At 46.2% G+C, this 18,835-nt stretch overlaps 1 protein-coding gene across 1 annotated transcript in view; it reads right to left on the reverse strand.

Annotated features, from left to right (window-relative positions):
• tnmd (tenomodulin) overlaps positions 1 to 18,835 on the reverse strand; it is a 46,815-nt gene that overhangs the window by 4,748 nt on the left and 23,232 nt on the right. The window contains exons 3-6 of the mRNA XM_076292839.1: positions 11,222 to 11,362; positions 8,046 to 8,153; positions 2,374 to 2,533; positions 735 to 841 (exon numbers count right to left, since the gene is read on the reverse strand). Of these exons, the coding sequence (XP_076148954.1) occupies positions 735 to 841; positions 2,374 to 2,533; positions 8,046 to 8,153; positions 11,222 to 11,362 (516 nt within the window). The remainder of the gene's footprint in view (positions 1 to 734; positions 842 to 2,373; positions 2,534 to 8,045; positions 8,154 to 11,221; positions 11,363 to 18,835) is intronic.

The raw sequence follows: 18,835 nt of genomic DNA on the forward strand, positions 1-18,835 counted from the left end.
GAAGGAGGAGGAGGAGAAGGCAGTGGTGCTAGTGTCGGACTCAGGTGTCCCTGGGAGGCTGCAGATAAATGGTCTTATTTCCTGCCTCTTTCTTCTCCGCTTCTCCCTCATGTCCCTCTGTTTAGAGTGGGGGACGGGGGACGGGAAGAGTCAATCGCCAGTTGAGTCCATGTGGGTGTCTGTCCCTGACCGCTAACGGCGGGACAGCCATTAGCACTTGCACACGAGCACAGGTGAGAGTCGAGGGTAATTTACATCCAAACGCTTCGGTCGGTGGTTATTTATCCTCGACGTTCATAATTAAGGGTAACGTTAATAAATGAATTAATTCATTAACGAATAACCTTAAAGAGGCGCCCTGTATCCACCCGAAGAGGGGAAAAATAAATAAACAAAGGGCTAGAAGAAGCACGAAAGGTTTCAGCGAAAGCTTGAGGGAGATGCAGAGCTGCCTTTGAAGACTAAACACCCCTCTCAATTAATGGGAAGACATTAAGGGGAGTCTTAAGTGAGCTGGCCTCATTTAAACAGATATATAGAGCAATTGCAATGCCCTGTGGTCTGCAAATTCCGTTTCAAGTCTTGCAATGCTGCATAGATTAATGGCTGATTTAAACCGGATGAAGAAAAGGGGGAGGAATGGGGGGGTTAATTGTGTGTGTGTGTGTGGGGGGGGGGGGTTAGATTGCTGCGGTTGGTCAACGGATAGTGGTTTCGGGTAGTCGCCTACTCACATAGTCGTTCACTGCCACGTGATCCAAGACGTCCCTGGCCTTGCGCTGACCTCGGGCGTCCTCGTCGGGCATGTCCTCCACGTCCTCCACGTCATGGAACTGAGCCTCTGAGAGAGGGGAGAGAGAGAGAGAGAGAGAGAGAGAGAGAAAGAGAGAGAGAGAAAGAGAGAATAAGCGGGGGAAAGAGACACTCATACTCAGATCACATCCACACATCAGACACTCTGTCTGACAAAGCCTCCCTGGAGGACTGGGAGCCTTGTCATGTACATAAAGGCCTTGTTGGATGATTACTTTCTGGAAGTTATTAGCACAGCAGTTTTTTCCGTTGGATCTCGGGGTCGATTTCCGACGGGCATGGCTGGGGGCAGCGGATCGTTCCTGAGACGGGCGGCGGATGCTCCGCTTTCTGCCGCGGCTCCCTGGCAAAATAGGTCAATTGCTACTTTTACATGGTCAAGAAATTAATTAGTCTGTGTGAACTTGGGCTGAGTGGATAAGAGACAGTCTGCACACACAGCTGAGCTCAAAGGCATGAGATGGATGGTGGGTGGGTATTTCTAGTGCGTTGAACCTCCCATAAAGGTTTAAGTTGTAGTGTTTTAATTTCAAATAATATAAAAGAAATATGTACACATCAACAACCAAATATCTGGTTTAATGGGTATTCTATTCAACAGTTTCATTTCCTCTGCTGTGTACAAAGCATATCAGGCCTAGCACAGTGAAGTGCAAGCATATATTAACCTTTCAACTACTTTACTATATATTAGAAAGATCATATTAAATAACAACCGTTTGGAGAGAAAAACAAGCTGATACTTGGGTTTAATGAGGCTGAGAGATTAAAACGAAATGCATCGTTATGTCAGAAGCGAGAAAATGCAGACATGCTGGTAAGAATACCACAAACCTCAAGTGGCACATTACGGTTCACCGCATAAGGTGCTGTAAGTTAACGTCTTGGTGGTCACATTATTTTTGTATACCTTAGTAAGACAACTTGTGGTGTTACATTGTGTAAATTGTGTTTTATCGCCGAATCTAACTCATTAAGCTAATAAGATAGCAAATAACGTTAGATGAGCTAATAAGATAGCAAATTGTTGTGAAGCAGCTGACAATGAGGCCAAAGGTAACATAGGATTAGGTATAGAAAAATAACGTTAGATGAGCTAATATTTCTCAACAATGTAACTTTGCTATTGTTTGATGGCTTTTATATACTATATTTTTCTACTGAGAAAGCAAAAACAAAATGACCACTATTGGCTTGGGTGGGGCTGCTGGAATAGTGTTTTATGTGTTGGAGGTTAATACAAAAAAAAAACTCCCAGAAAACTCCTTATTAAATCTGCCCATGTCTCTTACTCATGCTCACTACAAGAAGGGGGAGAAACATTGTCTTAGGGCTGCATGTGCAATCTTTGATGAGAGGTGGCTGTTTGAAACTAGGAAATTATGATTTAGAGAATGGCAAAAGCCAAACTCCCATCTTGTAGCAACTCATAATAAGATTGGGTTTGTTTTGCATTTTCCTGGGGTATTTTGAGTGTCCTTGAGAAGTCTCCTTTATTCAAGTGGACATGGGATGCACCTATGTGTGTGTGTGTGTGTGTGTGTGTGTGTGTGTGTGTACCTCGGAGTGGCGCAGGGTGGATCCAGTGGATGGGCAGCTCCCGGCACACCTCCCAGATCTTGGACTCCAGGAGGAAGGCGTGGTTGGTAATGGGCTCCTCGGACGGAACCCACACCTGCGAGTCCTCCACCTTCACGTCCACAGTGTCCAGCTCCCCAACCTGAAAGAACGAGCGTACACACACACACACACACACACACACACACACACACACACACACACACACACACACACACACACACACACACACACACACGCACACACACACAGAGGCACTTAGTTTTTTAGCCTTTTTTCCCCACTCACCCAACGCTCCTCTGCATGCACTGCTCAAGCTCTCCTCCCCACAGGGGAGTAGTGTGGCCTTCAGGCTTTCATCCAGCTGCCCTGCCAGTCCTCAGAGTGGAACTGGAAAGGACTTAAACCCGCTGCAACGCAACTTCAATACAGCTTGACCCTCGCATAAAGTCCAAAAATGCCTCTCTGCCCTCGTCTGCTTTCAAGCGTCCAGTCTCAGCCCATCACACCCCCCCCCCCCCCCCCGCCTCCCGCCTTTCCTCGCCTCTCGTCCCTCTCCTCTAGTTATCTGTGGCGGGCAGAGCATTTTCATTCCGAGAGCAGACGGCTGAGAATCTGATTTGACTTTCATGATGGTTCATGGTCTCCTCTGCTTTTTTTTTTAATGCATATACTATGGAAGAGTGATATGTTGTTAAATATGACATGTCTGGATGGACAAGTGTTGCATACACAAACACACACACACACACACACACACACACATAGATAGACACACACACAGAGAGAGAGAGAGAGAGAGAGAGAGAGAAACACGCACGCATGCACAAACACACACACACGATGATATGATATGGGTCTATTAATATGCTTAATTTGTTGATTCTGTAGTTCATGAGCTGTAAAGTAAACTATTATTGCTTAATGATAGGGATGGCACATCATTTTACATCTAATAGAGACGTATAAAAATAGGCCTTGGCAAGGCATCCCCCAGTTTATACTAATGTGTTTGTTTGGCTGCTCTGTATGTAATCACATAGGCAAACAAATAGACTTCATATTCCCATGTTAATTAGCACAGAGAACAGAGAAGAAGAAATGGTCGACTTGACAAATGTTTTTTCAAGGTGATTTTCTCCCAGTCTGTGGCTTAATTGCACATTAGTTAAGCTCGATGTCAAGTCCTACGGCTATGGAGAAAGCTACGATCATTTACTTTTGGCTTGTGCTCTCTCTCTCTCTCTCTCTCCCTACTCTCTCTCTTTCTCTCTGTCCTTCTCCAAATGAACTCTATTTCAGCCCTCTATTCTATGTCCCCCTCTCTTTTTCCAGCCACTTCTTTCTGTCTCTTTTTTCACTTTTCCCCCTGTTCCCCTCTTCCTCTTTCCCTGATTGTCTCTCTCTCTCTCTCTCTCTCTCTCTCTCTCTCTCTCTCTCTCTCTGTTGTTTTCCCCACCCTGCTGTTCTTGCTGTATTGGAATGTATCTCTTCTGCCGCATCTTGTTTGTTTGCGAAGTGACACCCCACTGACCTGTGGTGAGAAAGAACCCACTTCGGTTCTGCCTGATTAGAACCCGACACCCTCGCCCCCGGTACCGCGCCATGCTCGGCTAGCTCTTTGACACACTTCCCGGCCAGTGTCCACCCCCCCCCCCCCCCGCCCCACTTCCACCGCACCTTCCTCCCTCTACATCCCCACCTCCCTGTCCAGGCTCTGGACACATCACGCCACTAATGAAGACTCTGAGGACAGCTGTGCACCACGTGCCAGCTCTCTCTCTCTCCTCTCTCTCACTCTCTCCCTCCCTCTCTCTCTCTCCCTCTCTCTCTCTCTCCCTCCCTCTCTCTCTCTCTCTCCCTTTTTCCTCGACCTTTGAAATTATAATCAGGGCCAATAGCGTGAGCGTGCTGTATTTTTATTTGTTTTAGATTCTAATTGGCCTGCTTTAATGTCTAAGACAAGGCAAGCCTCCCCTTTCACTGTAAATACAGAGGTCACGGTGGACAAGTCAGCACCAACAACATTAGCACTGAAGTAAATAGTGACCTCAATAAAATTAGAGAGAGAGAGAAGGAAGGAGAGAGAGGGAGAGAGAACCTTAAGGAAGTTCTGGAGGTCAGTGTGAAGTAAAAGTGTGAAATTCATCTCAAAACATCGAGCTGGTTCAGCCGACATGTTTTCTAATGTCAGAACTACTCTTTAACAACCAACCACTCAAAAGAAAACAACTTGTGGGGTGCTGCCTAAATAACTACAGTGTTTTTTGAACTCTTGACCTTTTGGCGTGTTAACGCTAAAAGGCTCACAGCAGACAAAAGGGTGTGTGGAGGGGGGGTTTAAACACACTATTATCAACGTGGGCTCAGCAGGTGGCCGCAACTCGTCTGAGCTTTACAGCCCCTGCTGATTTTACAGCGCCGCCGAGATGATCAGGAAAAAGCCAGCGCATTTTATCTCCACGTGCAACGCACTCTTGCACAGCCATCACCTCGACACTGAATGGATCCCAGCTGCGGTAACGTTGGCAACGCGCATAGCCCAACGCGTGCCACTGAGAATCTGATGCCACAGATCTCCAGTCCAGTTCAACCATAGGGCGTGCCACCCCTGTCTCTCTCTCTCTCTCTCTCTCTCTCTCTCTCTCTCTCTCTCTCTCTCTCTCTGAGCCATTTCCTCTGAGCGGCTATACGCTGTGATATACATTCATGCGGCCGGCGGTGCATGCTGACCGTGGTGCGGCATGGCGTGGCACAGCGAGCAGGACATGGGCAGAGCAGCCCGAGGATTACTGACTTCATCTTTTTTCCTAGGAGGGAATAAATCGAAAAATGGCAAGAGAAAGCGAGGGAGAGAGGAGAACACATATACACACCAGCTCTAAGACACACACACACACACACACACACACACACTGGCTGCAAACAATTCATGTTTGTCACCTGGTTTTACTCTTGAGGCTAGTTTATTTTCCTTATCGGTCCTTTGCAGTTCCTCCATCGGCTGCATTGTTTCCGCCCTGCACTTGGTGTGGGAATGCTCTCTCTCCCATGCACACACACACACACACACATACACACACACACTCTCTCTCTCTTCCATGTCCTGTGGCTGGCAGGCTCCATGAGCTAATAATGCCATTGTTTACTTCTTCTGGGTTTGCATACAGAGAAACACAGAGAGAGAGAGAGAGAGAGAGAGAGAGAGAGAGAGAAGATGAATGGAGACAGGGAGAGGGTGGAGAAGAAGGATGAGAGAGAGTGAAGAAGAAAGAGGGAAACAGAGAGAGTGTGTACAGAATGGGGAACATAGAGAGAGACAGAGAGAGTGAAATAAAAAAAATGGGACAGTCACATGAAGGAACACAGAGAGAGAGGATTGAGGAGGGCAGGGAAAGAGGGTGACAAAGAAAGAGTGAGAGAGAGAAGATATAGAGAGGGAGAAGGGAGAAGATATGGAGGGATAGAGATAGAGAGAGAGAGAGAGAGAGAGAGAGTTGCTGCATGCATGCTGTTGCTTTGTCTGTCTACATCCTCCTCCTCGTCCTCCTTGTCGTGTCTCTGTTCTGCATGCGAGTGACAGTGAGACGCTTCATGGCTGGGCTCCAGCAGGGCTTTGTGATGTGCTGCTCTCCTCCTCCTCCTCCTCCTCCTCCTCCTCCCTCCCGCTGTCACCCGATCCAAAGCCTGGTGGCACTCAGCGGTAGCTAGGACGCCGTGGCCGACCGAGGCCGGTGAATGGACAAGACGACGGCGGAGCCGAGATGTCGCACCCCCCAGGCGGCCCGGCACGTCTCGCGGCCACGCGTGCTGTCTGCGGCGGCGCGGCCCCTGCCGGACGTCCATCTCCGCGTTGTGGTGAACTCCACGCGCTCTCCGGCATGCTGGGCCAGAGTGGGGGGGGGGGGTCAGGCCCCGGAGTGCGGCCTCTCCAATGAACATGCCAAGCCTCTGTCTGATGGCCGGTCCCCACCGTGGTCCTCTCATTCGCCCCCTTGCAGTTTCTCTCTCTCTCTCTCTCTCTCTCTCTCTCCCTCCTTCTCTCTCTCTCTCCCTCTCTCTCTGTCTCTCTCTCTTTCCACAGCCTTGCCTAATCCTGTGCCATGTGTGTCTCTCTCTTCCTCCTCTCTCCACAGCACAGAGCACACCACTCTTCTCTCCTCAATCTTCTTCTCTCTCTCTCTCTCTCTCTCTCTCTCTCTCTCTCTCTCTCTCTTTGTGTCTCTCCTCGTGAGTCCCTCAAACCCGGTGGCTTCAACCCCGCGCCTGCTCTGATTGACTCCACATCTGTGGAATATGGCTTAACAGAGAAATCTAATTAGGTCTCACAATGTGCAAAAAAGGGAGGAAAAATGGCAGCGACATATGGCGCTTGCTAGGCAATTAGTATCCGTAAACATGGATCAGACATTAAAAAGATGAGGCATTGGGGGGAGGGGGAGTATAGTTGGTAGAGCACGGGCCTCCTCAGCACACACACACTCACACACACACACTCACACACACACACACACACACACACACACACACACACACACACACACACACACACACACACACACACACACACACTCACACACACACACACACACACTCTCACACACACACTCACACACACACACACACACACACACACACACACACACACACACACACGTGTGTACACACCACTCCCCTCACTTCCCCTCCCGTCTTCCTCTACCTTCTGTCGTAAAAGAGAGGATATTGGAGAGCTGGCACAACAATGAGGCGAGCGATGTTTTCTTTTTCTTTTTTTATGAGCCACTAAAACGGACCAGCAGATTTGTCACTGTTGCTTGGCTTGCTCTTTTCCCTCACTCCGCCTCCTCATCCCGCTAATGTCCACAGGGGAATATGACGGAGGCCGACATCATATGTGAGAGACTCATCCCCATGGTGGGCCACACACACACGTGCCGCCATTTTGGCTCTGTCATGGATAAATGGGAAGTTTTGATCAATGGGATTTTGCCTCTCTCTCTCTCTCTCTCTCTCTCTCTCTCTCTGTCTCTCTGTCTCTCTGTCTCTCTCTCTTTCTCTCTGTCTCTCTCTCTCTCACGTACGTGCACCCTGAGTTCCAAACACACACACACACACACACACACACACACACACACACACACACACACACACACACACACACACGGCCGCTGTGGAGCAGGAGCACAGAGGCAGGGCCGAGATGAATTACCGCGGTCTCTGGCTGGAGCTTGAAATTTACGGAGCAAACATCTTCAAATACCATTTTAATGGCTTACCTTTCCCAGGGCCCCGCACTCTCTCTCCTTAAGGCTATTTTGGCTCAGCCTTCAGAGCACATGATTAAAAATTAATATTAGCTCCAGATTGACGGCAAACACCTTTTGATGTCCACCACAAAGGAGGTGATGGGATTCGTGAGCACCACGTACTCACGGCTACACCCCGCGCGCCGCGTGTAAAAGCTCAGGGAGATGATGAGAGAGGGGGGTAAGAGTACAGCCGGCGTCCATATTTGGTCATTATCATGCGGCTCTTGGTGGTTTCATTATAAAAAAATGTCCCCTTCTTATAAAAAGATTAAAAATCCCAGATGGAATTTGGTGTCTGTAACGCACACGGGCTCTGTGATAAGATCAAATGTGTGGTGCTACCTCGATCTCCACGTCCCGGGCCTCTGCGTCTGCGATGGGAGGCAGCTCCTTGGCCTGTGTCTTGATGTAGCATCTCCGGTGCTTGGAGAATCGGATCCCGGTGATGCCCTTGAAACAGAACAGAGAGAGGGAAAGAAAAACACACAGAGCAGTTATGCGGTGAGTGGCACATTGTACAGCTCAAGCACCCACCCACCAACCGCGATGCCTCTGCACGGCAGGCGCTGAAAAAACTGTTTGAATATTGCCTCCGAGGAGCCATCTAGGCATTCACTGTGGAAAATTAAACCCTTTGTTGCCTTGAAAAAGACGACAGCTTAATCTCTTCTAGGTGTGTGTGATAATCCGTGCTTGTAAATGTGTGTGTGAGATAGAGTCTCTCTCTCTCTCCCTCTCTCTCTCCCTCTCTCTCTCTTTCTTTCTTTCTCTCTGTCTATATATCTGTGGGTGCACTCTAGCATGCATTTCTGTATTGTGGCTCGAATACACTGCTGCATCAGGTAGGCAAAATCTCCAGGCTGCGGGCAAAGCCTGATCAATACGCCACTTCAGCCATTCAGGGCTGAGAGACTCTCCAGCGTTTTTTCTCCCCATCGCCATGCAGACTGAGCCCGCTGAATTCCACCTTTTCCAAGGCCCTCCGCTCGTCATTCATTTAATCTGCTCAGCCGTGTGAGGAACCCGCTACCCCGAGACACACTCGTGACTGACTGCTGCACAGGAGCCAGTGCTTTTCGATTAGAGCCAGAGAAGAGAAGAGAAGAGAAGAGAAGAGAAGGAGATGGAGAAGAGAAGGAGATGGAGAATGAAAGAAAAGAGAAAGAATGAGAGACATAGAGAAAGAAAGAGAGGAAGAGAGAAGAGGGAGGGGGGGCACTTTCAGGTGTAGACATCTAAAGTGGATCTTTTGCAGGACCGTGGTGCGTGTCCTAAACCATCCAGAGCTGGCTAGGCTACTGTGAGCAGACCAGACAGCAGTCCAACAAGTGTCCTTAGCCGCAGAATATAATGTACCATGAGAACAAGCGACGGGGAAACTCGCACGTAACCAGCATAGCGGGCCGTGAAGTAGCGTGGAAATCAACTCGATGTAATCGCGATTTAATTACGTCTGTATTTACGACAGTGTCCTTTAAGCCTCGGCGTAATGAAGACAAGACACCTCTCCCCATTTCCCCGTCAGCAGGATATCTTTGGTGAGCGTCAGAGCCGAGGAGACCACGGGACAGAGCTGATGCCTGTCACATTCCCGGCTACTCCAGTGGGGGTGATGAGGTGTGTGTGTATGTGTGTGAGCGTGTGGGTGGGTGGCGGGCTGGCTGTTTGTAGCAAGCATAATGTTTATGCCCGAGATTATTTTGATGAGTTGGTGTTCAATTTGCTGTAATGGCGAGCTACTACCAAACGGAAGGGACAATCTTGTGATGAGATGCAATGATTACAGAGCCTGGTCAACCAGAAAATTAAGAAAAGACACTTCATTACTTGGATAAGAAATGGGAAAAGGATGTGATTTCGGCGACAGCGCTGAAATACAGTGGACACCCTGGACCCAGCTCGGATTAAAACGTGGCACAGCACCCCCCACCCCCATCACCCCCATCCCCTCCCATCCCCTCATTCCCACTCCCCCAGATAGCTTTCCAATTGAATAATTATTTGATTGAAAGCAGCGAGCATTGGCGTTACAGTAGGAGCTTAAGGGATTAGCTATGCCGTCATCGGCACAACACCGATGCGTTCCTCACCTGCCACGGGCGTGGCCACGGCGAACGCCAGTCAGCTCAGGTGACTAATTGGGGCAAACAAACGAGGGCACCATCAAACGAGACTCCCATCATTAATGATTCCCATTTGTGCCAAATAAAAACATAAGCACCACCACCTCCTCCCTCCTCCCTCTCTACCTCCATCTCATCTGCCAATCATCACTCCCCCAGTCCCTCATTTTCGCTTCACCTCACGAGTAATGGTGTCCGTCTAGTTCATTACCTGGTCCAGAGATGTAACGATGTGAAAATGATTTTGCGTGGTGGTGGTGACTTGCCTTAGTAATGGAGTTCATCAATATACATCAACATCATGGGCAATATGATGGGCTTAGGCAAGTTCTCAAAGTCTCATTTTGCAGGGCGACCACAGTCTCTGGTGGGGTTTTACAGTCAATAACACAAACACGTAAAGAAATATATACAAACTGCTTCAGGTTGTGCCTTGTATTGAGTACCTCTCATTTCTTATATACTGTCTGGTACATCAAGGCTCTCGCGTCACAAGGGACACTGTTCACTCAATAGTTGCTCGTCTCTGCGAAAGTATTGTGAAATTCTTATCTCTAATTCACTTACCTAGGCTTCCAAGTAGCTGTTCAGAATATTTTCCTGCAACAATACTGTGGGATTTCAGCCCTGCAGTCTTAATGGCTTTACCAGCCCCCATTTCCATTACGGGAGCACAATGTTCTAGACACACCAGAGATTGTCTTAGGCGGCTTTGGAGTGTGTTATGACTTGCTACAATCTTCCGTGACAGAAAATCAGTTCGGAATCCTGATCTTGACTCAGCAGAACTTTCAAATACATGTAGTTTGTGTGTTTGTGTTGTTGTGGTAGTGCTGGCGCTGCTGTGGCCATTTTAATCACGACGGGGTCTGAGTGATTCTGCTCGCTTGCCGCCTTGCTAACTCTCCCATAGCTGTGGCTTTAAGCAAATCTCCTGCGTGGATTTGCCTCCGTGGCGGGAGAGGACACTTAGCAGGGGAGTGTGGAGGAGGACTGAGAACTACAGGTAGCAGCAGCAAGGCAGACATGGTAATGAGAGAGTATGAGGGAATGAGAGAGGGAATGAGAGAGAGAGAGAGAGAGAGAGAGAGAGGCAGAGATAATGTACTAAAGAAAGTGTTTGTGTGTGTGTGTGTGTGTGTGTTGGTGGGTTGGGGGGGGGGGGTTCTGGAGGTTTGTCATTTTAGAAGAATTCACTGTTGCCAAGAATGAAGAATGGTGCTTTTTCAATTGGGTAAATACTACTGAGAATGCGGAATGCTGGAAAGATTTAAGCAATGACACAGATTTACAGTATGTAATCAGTATTCTACATACAAAAAAAACACCACTCACCATTTCACCTACACTGTCACGTTATAGTAATACCCTTAAATCCACATTAAGTCAACTCACATTCTTGAAATCGTGGACCTCCAGGATTTCATCTGTGTCATTGCCCATCCTGAAGATCTCCACACGGTGGACAGGATCAATCTCCATCAGGCTGTTTGTCTCCACTCCATCCACCAGTGCTGTGTATTCCTGATCATAAACCTGCATCGACAAAAACCAAGCCAATTACAGCAAATCCATGCAGAGGACTCTGACGAGACATTAGCAAACATGGCCGCCTCGCATGCTGTCTTTTTAATCTTAATAGGCAGGGAGCACAGACACCGACTTCATGTTGGGGCAAATAGAGAGACCAAATATCACCTGAGACTATCTCGTTGTGTGCTCAGTCTGTCAGTAGCCACAGCACAAGTCATTTTCCCCCTCCAGTCTAAAATGTTTGACGTTGGCGGTAGGTTTTATTACTGTATTTGTTTCCGTCTGCCATACCTTGAAGCAGTGCTGTTTATCACAACTACTTTTCTATGTGCTGTTCCTGTGCACGCATTGGGAAGGCTTCTCAATACCCTGCCCACTAAATAAAATAAAAAAATGAAATGATTCATACCCAAGAGCAAAAAAAGAAAAAGAGGGGGGAAAAAACTCTCTGCCATTAATATTTATGTGAGTGCTGGGTTACTAGGAGAAATATATTACCAAGTTCATCTTCATCTTTCTCAGTGGCAGGCAGAGCAGCTCACACATTGTATTAATGAAAGAACCAATGAACGCTCTCAGACAGAAGAATAATGAACGTCTATGAAGATTAATATTCCAAATCAACATTTTCTCTGATTGTCGAAGCAAACACCATCTCCCCATTAACATAAACACAGTATAAATCAGACATTTACATCGTGTTTGTCCATTGCAAAGACGTATGTGAGCTATTACATGTACCATTAGTGCTACATAAAACCTTATGGGGCCCTTAAGGAAACAATGCAATGCAATATTGCCATGGCATGTTGACATTCACTGAAGCATGTAAACCCAAGCAAGTAAATGATAAAGCAGCAATAGGATTAGCCTACTGCAAATGGTAAGTGAATGGATTGTGGTGGATCGCAAATTATCATTAATTCGATGTATCACCCTGGCCCCACCCAGAGGATGGACCACCACCAAACTATGGCCTGTTGATGATGAGACTGAGAGGAAGAATTCAGCTGCTTTGCAGTTAATCCATCTGATTAGGATAGTCGTTTGGTTTGGACGGACCGATATGGTGCAATCATATTGCTATTTGCACAATTAATGTTTATGATCTACTTTGGGCTTGTCCATTTTCAGATGCAGCCGTGTTGAGATGATGTATGCTGAAGCTAAGGGGTTTGGAGAGGAGTGCATTTAAAAGTTATTTTGGACTGGTGAAATTTGGAGAGCTTGTTTATACAGTAAGAGCTTGAAAACATTTTTTTTTTTTTTTTAACACCATGTGCATTTACATCAGCTCGGTCCGTGCTGAAAGAAGCTCCACACTGTGCTCCCCTAATTGTGAAAAGCTCACCCAAATATGCCCCAAAAATTTCAAGGCTACTGCAAAGTGTTGTACCCAAGACATGTTTATCAGTGTTTTATCAAAACATAAACATTACAAAAAGTAAATTTAGTTTTTTTGTTTAATGTGGCATGTGAACACGGAATATGTAGAGGCCTTTGTCAGCTAAGTGTAACCTTGTACTAAAATGTAAAGCTTTTAGTTTTCAACCTTCAGTTTTTTTTTTTTTTTTTTCATTTTTTGTAAGGCAGTTTAAAAGCTTGTATAATACAGCAAAAATCAATCAAAGTGAATTTAAAATATGAAAGGTGAAAATATATGTTTGTACAATAAAATCATAATGTAATACGATTATACTATGTCTTGAACAACCCAATGTTTTTGAAAAGGATTATATAGCTGAAGACAAATAATTTATTATAGATCCCTGCATGACAAGACTTCTGACAAGCCATAATGAATCTGAGTCTCTCTCATTGCGTTGTGCCTTGAACCTCAGTTTTTATGTAGCCCTCTCTGTACGAGGAGCGGGGCTAGCTAATTAACCTCCATTATTGCTATTCCTTTGCAGTATCAAGGGTTTCATCAGACAGGCGGCTGCAGGGACATGTAACAGTATTTCTACAACCAACATCACCTGAGCAGTAGTAACGTATAAAAAAAAAAAAATGTTATACAATGAGTGGGGGAATTTTTTTTTTCTCCCCGAGAGGTTGAGGATAGACATGTGAACTCTGCTAAATACCATCGGACATATAGAGGAGGAATCTAACGACAGATCTGTTCACGGACATATAGAGGAGGAATCTAACGACAGATCTGTTCACGGCACGCAGCACACACGATGAAGCTGTGGGGTGATTTGTGTCAAATGAGCCCTGCCCGACTCCCACTGGCATTCCGAGAAAAGGTCATGAAGATGTTGTAGCAGGTATGCGTGGGGGGTGGGTGGGGGAGTGGGGTGCACACATGCGTTTGACAACATGTCCGTCGGATGTCCTTCAGGCCGCCGGGATACAGGGCACCAACGAGCTGGAACCTGATGGCTGTCATTTAGAGGAAATGATGTCAAAACGCATGTCCCACCAACCCCCCATCAATGCAAGGCAAGCGTCGCTCTCAGTTCATGGGTAAGAGAAGTGACGGGCAAGGCCTGAGGGGTCAGACCCGTGATAGATAGATGTGACAGAGAAACAGTGTCAGGCATCATGGAATCGCCTGGTTGGCAAGAAGCTGGTTACAGGATGCTCTGTCTGTGTGGCGTTATTTTGTGCTGCTTTTTCTGACTTTGACTTAAAATGAAAAATATAAAAATAAAAATAATCTCAAGGTCTACCTAAGGACGGGTTATTCTGGATCTGGCCATATTTCACTGGCAGTCATGAGTTGGTGGGGGGAAAATAAAAATCTGACCACCTATTGTGTAGATGATTGAAATGTCATAGCAGTGGCAGACGCCGAGTCAATTACTCAGTCCTGGTTTCCCGTGTCAGCGGGGCCACTGGAGGTTTCCTCTCCCCGAGCTACTTCAGGGCATCTCAGTCTCCATGCAAGGCTACCACTGGCTCCTTGTTCTCCTGCAAATGATGATTTAACAGCTCTACACTGCAGCTCACATGGGCAGCTGCACGAGCACAGCAAATCTCTCCCTTGGGTTGCACTCTCCCACTCTGCAATGTTGTTTAAGAGACTGTGTGTGTGTGTGTGTGTGTGTGTGTGTGTGCATGTGTGTGTGTGTGTGTGTATGTGTATGTGTGTGTGTGTGTGTGTGTGTGTGTGTATGAGTGTGTGTGTGTGTGCGTGTGTGTGTGTGAGTGTGTGTGTGCATGTGTGCCTTAGCAGAGACATATTCTCCTTGTCAAGTGAAAGCAACTGCTGCAGCTACCTTCAAGACCCCGGCAGCAACTATATTTTCCACTTTTATCGGTTACCCCACAGTGTGGAGGTACAGTACATTATGAAAATTAAAGACGTGGTGGATTCAATCTGCGAAGAGTCTTTTCATCGTACGTGTGTGTGTGTGTGTGTGTGTGTGTGTGTGGGGGGGGGGGTGGTGGAGTGAGTTTTATTCCTCTCCTAAAAGCAGACATCAAGCCGTGCTGGTGGAAAGTGAAGAGGAAAAAAACTAAAGCAAAATACATCCCTCTCCCTAAATATGAACGAGAGAACAGTGAGAGAAGGGGACAAGAGAATAGAGGGAGGGGGGGGGGGGGCACCACAACCTAGATGTGGACATATTGGCTGTAAAATAAACCACACGGGAAATGATTTCTGCGGTAAGAGATGAAACACAGACAGGAGTCCAGATGGCATTCATATGTGTTGATTGTGTGTGTTCTTCCACTGGAATCCACAGAATTAGCCGCCGCGGATCATATGGGACACACGCACACACACGCGCACACACACACACACACACACACAATAACGAGCCTGGAACATACTCAAATTCAACCCTTTAAATCGGTAATTGCAGTTCAGTTAATGACAGACAAATTCCGTCACCCCCCAAGTGTGCCCTTGTAGCTCAGAACAATGTAGATTATTGTGTCATCATTTGAACTGGAGATTCATGGACTGCTGTAAAACCGAGACTGCACTTTTGTTGACATTTTCCTGGTTCCTCCTCTCAGAAAAAAAAAGAAAAGAAAAGAAAAGAACAGAACAAAAAAAAGGTTGCAGGCTTTCTACACCATTGACCTTTGTCAGACTTGTTATGGAATTCAGGTGAGTCTGATTTGCTGCTAGTTATTTGGGGGGAATTACAGGGAGGGTGGTGGTGGTGGTGGGGGGTGCAGTAATGACAAAGCCTGTCAACTCTACGTGGCCATTAGTAAGAGGATGAATGGAGTGGAAATGTTTTTCAGGGCTGCCAGACGCATTCAGCTCCAGCATCTGGAGATGGACGATGAAGATCGGCAGCTGTTGCTGGACAAACGGGGATGCCTTTGAAATATGCAAAACACCAATGGTCAAACGGCCAAAGGTATACATCTTGGTGCATTTCCCAGTAGAGAGAATAAGATGGAACACACACACACACACACACACACATGAACACACACACACACACACATGAACACACACACACACACACACAGACGTACACACACACACAGACGTACACACACACACACAGATGTACACACACACACACACACACACACACACACACACACAGATGTACACACACACACACAGACGTACACACACACACACACACACACACTAATTTTGAGGTGCTTTAGTGGTGTAGTTGTAGTGCTGTGTAGTGTAGTGCTCTCAGGGCTGTGTATGGTGATTTGAGGACTCTTAATTGATTTAAATACAGTACATAGATCATTGGTGGCCAACCACATACTTGTCTCTGTAATCGAATGAAAGGCCAAATGTCAGAAATCTCATTTAGGAACGTTTGTTCCTTCCAGTGTATATTTAGAGAGCATGCTAGATAATAATACGCATTTGTTTCTGTGGTGATGTTTAATTGTAGATGTGTTCAAACATGCTTATAACGGAGCCAAATGTTTAGGTTATTTTTCTTTCTTGTTTGTCATTTGTACCTTTTCCTGGAGTTCAAAATACCTCTTGTCAGAAGTTCAGTTAGACTGACCCTGTCTTCTATGAACCCACAAATCTAAATTTAACTGTGTACTCTCTTGAAGTTAAAATCAAGGTCCGGCTCTTGGCACTCTCCTTTGCATTCCTTGTGAAATGTTTAGTGACATTTTCTTGAAATTCCTTGTATTAAATTCAAAGTGGCTTCGTTTTTGTTGTGGTGCGCAAACACAATCCATAACCCTTGTCCTAGATCTTGACATGGTACATGTGTTTAAAACTAGTGGGTGTTTCGCTCATTTGCTGAATCTCTGTGAAGGCCCCAGTTTTCTAAATACAGTAATATCTCTATGTTGTGCGAATCTAAAACAAAGACTTATTTTGTTTAGGTCTAGTTTTCTCTGCTGCTGCTTCATAAAGTTTTCTCTTCTTTCTAGCAATTGCTACCTACCTTGAAATACCGATACTGCTAATGTAACCAGCTATTATTAGCTGAAGCATGAAATGAATGAAGCTTTCATTGTATCAGTGGATCCTTCGCCATTTTTCGCCATTCCCAGGGAGTAAATGTATTAATGAAAATGTGCATCTGTGCTGCAAGTCTCTCTGGCTAAATGAATAAACAGCAGAAATACATTTTGTTTTCTCACAACAGGCCACACAAATCTGCACGGACACAACATTTTGCTGCTGTGCACAAGACAAAATATGTTTACGCTTTTGCCTAAAGAAGACCCTGTTGGGTTGAAACGTTGCTTTTCTTTTAATAAAACTCTGGCAGCTACTCCGGTGTGCAGACTTTCTCTTTTGTTTTTACCCTTAGGTATACTTTGTCCTGCACCTGGCCTACGCATAGGTGGGATGGACACACACCCACTCTGACTTCCAGGACATAATATGTGTCATGGGCACCTTACATGCACCATACAAATACCTAACCTAAAAGTATGGGGTCAGACAATCTTGAGATTATGTAATTACATTACTATTCATTTGGCCGTGGCTCTCATCCAAACTGACTACAGGGACAACAAAGGTTAAGAGCCTTGCTCAGGACCCGTATTCACAAAGAATTTTTAGGCCGATGCCGATGTTTTGAAATGGACATGCGGTTACAGGAGCTCTCAATCGTGAGGGAGTAATTGTGCATTACAACTAAGGGATGCAATAAAACGCCACCAACAAGCAAAACAATTCATTGCATAACGTTTCCTTGTACTGTAAATTAAATTAAATTGTTTCTCCTCTTTGCGAATGTAGGCTACGTGTTTTCCTACAGATTCATTTAAAACATGTTGCACAGCTACTGCTTCAATCCGTAGTGTATTTCATTACGCTACTAGGCTATTTGCTTTGTCTTGCTCTTTATTCCTTTAGGCTATTTATTCATCTTCTTCCATCCAGTAGCCTACTTATAGCGCACGCATTCTCACCAGCTAACACCTGTCACTCATCATTGTAGGGGAGGTTTTTGCCATCATTCCCGCGTTATAATCATCAGCCAATCAAGGTCACTTCAATCAAACTCATGCATGAGTAATGATGTCAACCATAGCAACGGAGCTCTTATGTTATCTTAGGAGTTGTCATTTTTCCTTACTAAGAGTAGGTCTCCTAGCTAAAATATTTTAGGGCGATTTAGGAATACTCCTAGTGGTAAGATAAAATGCTTTGTGAATACGGGCCCAGACAGCCATTTTTGCCAGAAACACATGGTAAGGATGTACCCCTTTCTTGTGCATACTGTGTTGGTTACAGTAACTGTAGATGCATAAGTGTATAAAGAAATGTACTGAAACAGCACTTGTGCAGTGCAGCCTAACCCTCTTCCTCTGTATTTATCTGCTCAGAGTTAATGGGTGTTCTTTGTCGTCACGGTTCAGGAGAGTTAGGGGTCTGTGGATGTTGAGTTTGTCCAGCCCCCCCCCCCCCCCAACCCTCTCTACCCCGACCCTTACTTCCACTCTCTCTGCCTCAAATGAGTGCCGGTGTAATGACCCACTTTCTCTCTCCGCTCCCAGGGGGCCTCCGGCTACTTGCCGTATTTGACCACCTTGCTGTGGCTCTCTTCCGTCCATACAGCTGGTTTTAATTTGCACGACAACTTCGCCACCAAACCCCCCCCCCTCCCTCTTTCAGCTCCGCCGCATATATGACTAATCGCACTAGCCATTTTAAACAACTCGAGCTCTCCCTGGCAATAAATCACCTTGATCTGGGCTACTGTGCGGGTAATAGAGCTGTGTACAACAGGGAGGGAAATAAGGGGCTCTGGGAGCAATCGCATTTCCTTCTGGTCAGCATGCTATTCAGGGTTTGGGACATTGTTGTCTGAAGTATTGTTTGTCGAACAGAAAAAAGAAAAGAGAAAGGATATGGTCAAATAACTTCAATGGGGCTGTTTATATTGTGCAACTCACCTTTGGTCTGTGTCCCCTGGTTATTTTTAGGGTTTTGTTTACAGTGCTGTATGTCTCCAATGCAAGGGTATAAGAGGGGGTTTTATGGACTCTCTCTGTGTGCCCTGGCTATGCAGCATAGCAGTACTGTTCATTATAAGAACACAAGAGAAATGA

The sequence above is a fragment of the Alosa pseudoharengus genome, unplaced genomic scaffold (genome assembly GCF_046254945.1).
Source record: "Alosa pseudoharengus isolate Yale_2024_CS ecotype anadromous, Long Island Sound unplaced genomic scaffold, YU_APseudo_1.1 YU_APseudo_1.1_scf_19, whole genome shotgun sequence".
In the NCBI taxonomy this organism is placed as follows: domain Eukaryota; kingdom Metazoa; phylum Chordata; class Actinopteri; order Clupeiformes; family Clupeidae; genus Alosa; species Alosa pseudoharengus.